At 38.3% G+C, this 2,512-nt stretch overlaps 1 protein-coding gene across 1 annotated transcript in view; it reads right to left on the bottom strand.

Moving 5' to 3' along the window:
- Positions 1-919, bottom strand: part of LOC119423150 (transmembrane protease serine 6) — a 27,334-nt gene extending 26,415 nt beyond the window's left edge. Inside the window, exon 1 of the mRNA XM_037690563.1 lies at positions 331-919. Coding sequence (XP_037546491.1) covers positions 331-919 — 589 coding nt within the window. The remainder of the gene's footprint in view (positions 1-330) is intronic.
- Between the last annotated feature and the right edge of the window lie 1,593 nt (positions 920-2,512).

Here is a 2,512-nt window from a genome sequence, read left to right on the forward strand (position 1 = left end):
TTGAGAACATCTTTGATTATCTAGTTGTGCTGGATGTTTTCAGAGCTACTGTACCGTCTGCTGCCTGTTCTCAGTTCTGTTCCTGTCTCACTGACTTGTAGCCATCACCACAGGGCTCTACTTGCATGCTATGTGACATTAACGCAATCTTCTCAAGTATGTTATTACTTGGAAGAGGAGGCAAAAATGTTGCAAGGCTTGATTCAGAGAAGTTCAAAGGATGTGATGATGTGGAGTATTTTAGGTCACCAGAAGAATGAGGAGGAGAAAGGAAGTGAGAAGATAGATCTTTATCCCCCACATGTTCCTCCTGACTCTCATGTTCATCACCTGAGCTGCTAACACATAAATCCATGCTCGGATGCTCAGGACTTTCAGCTTGCAGCTTTGGGACTTTTGTGTAATCAAAACAAACCTGAATGGAGTTTTGGCCCAAAATGTTTCCACTGCTCCCAAACAGCTTTTGAACATCTACTTTCATCCCATCCCCTCGCTGCTTCTCTGCCTCGTTCTGAGTTCCCTCATCGTGTCCATCAGTCATGTTGATGCTATCTACCTCCATGCTCTCCTGACTGACTTCTTCACAACTGCACATGCCTGAATCCACACTGTGGAGCCTGAGGTTCTCCATTTGGAGCTTCTCCACCTTCTCATAGTCTAAGATCACCTTCACAGCCTCATTGTTCTGATTACCATTAACAATCAACTTCATGATCTCCATGTCTTTCTCTGCAGCTACATAATGACCCTGTTCTGTGTTTGTTTCTTCAACCGGGCCACAAACAGGTCCACAAGTGCCATCAATGGCACAGGGCTCTATAGTGAATGAGGACACAGTGGAAGGAGAGCAGAGCTCAGAGTAAGCCGGGTTAGAGAGACTTGAACAGGAGGATTCGTAGTTGTAGTTTTCAGGCATCATTTTCACATCTGGTTCGTAGTATGTGAGAGCATCCACAGAGGAGGTTACTTCAACTGAGACGATCTCCACTGGTTTCAAGAAGGAATAAAAGGTCTCACGGCCTAGGTCTGGGTTGATCCAAGTCTGTGTGAGAAAAGAACAAAGTAGCAAAAAGAGACAAATAAGAAATGTGGAAGATACTTTTGAACATTAGCCTGTTGTTGTCTTTTTATTCTGATTTTAACTGGTTATTTCTCATTGATTTGCTTTGTTTGCACCTTTTGATGTGTAAAATAATATGTATCATTTTACAAGAATATAACTAACAGTATATTTTTTAGAAAAAATCACAAAATATTTTAGCAGCTCAATTTCAAGACCCTTGTTACATATTTGTGCAGTTAAACTCACACACTCAGTAATGACGAGAATTGTTTTAAGGGAAAAGGGTAGTTATTCATTACAACAGTCTATTAAAATAATTTGTGCATATCACCATTTTGCACAAACTATCCTACATTTTGTTAGGTAAGATAGATGGCAAAAACGTTCTGTTGGTGCAATATGGTTTTCCCATAATAATATCTGTAAGCAACACTGATGTATCATGTCATACAAATTAGCTTTTCCACAAATGTATATGACCAATAAAACACTTTTCTGGTAAAGTTTGAGGGGAAAAAAAGCCTAAACTTACCTGTAAATGTGCTAATTTTGCAGGGTTTGGAATGGGTGGATCTATGATCTTCTTTACTATGGGGACCCTGAAATAAAAAAAAGAAGATAGGCCTATAACACCAAAGTTAAATAATAATAATAATAATAATAATAATAATAATGTCATCACATTGTCCAGATAAAAATCCAACAATGTTCAGTCAGGTCATCTGGACAGTTTTTTTTGTTTTTTGTTTTTTGCTGAGATGTCTCGTCCTTCATCCAAAGGACTTTTTTTTTTTTCTTTGAAATATTAAAACATATTGGGATCTGACAAATATTTAGAAAAATTCTCATGTGGTTGTCTTTTCTTACCAGGTGATTTTACCCATCCTGAAGAAAACAGCAGCCAGCAACAACCCTGACACTGCCAGGCCTGCAAGAGACATGTTCAGAATGCCCACATCTGTACCTGACAAACACAGAACGACACAAGACCCATTAGCTTAGAAATAAAGAAATAGCAGTATTTTTCTTGATCTATCAACGACAACTGAAGTGGTTATTATGTTTATGATTTGTGTACATTTTTTTGTCCTAAAATCCAGTTTTGGACAAAAAGCCTTCATGTGCTAAGGTAAATGATTGCTTTTAAAAGAAACCTTTTCCCATAATATCCTATTAGAGCATATTTTTCTATTTTCCACATTGCTACAACAGGACATTCTGTCTTTTAGCAATAAATAGTGTTTGTTTAGCTCTCCAAAGTATTATTCCCTTGACAGTGGTAACTAAAATGTTGTCCTCTGATTAAATAGACTTATATAAATAAGTTAGTTTTGTTCAGGCTCACCTGATGGTGGTTTGGTTCTTCCCACATGAGACACCCAGGACTCAGTAGGGCTCCAATCACTCCAGATCCCTTCATACTCGGACAGTTTGGCTTTCACACGAACA

Source organism: Nematolebias whitei, chromosome 16 (assembly GCF_014905685.2).
Source record: "Nematolebias whitei isolate Nwh7 chromosome 16, NemWhi1, whole genome shotgun sequence".
In the NCBI taxonomy this organism is placed as follows: Eukaryota; Metazoa; Chordata; class Actinopteri; order Cyprinodontiformes; family Rivulidae; genus Nematolebias; species Nematolebias whitei.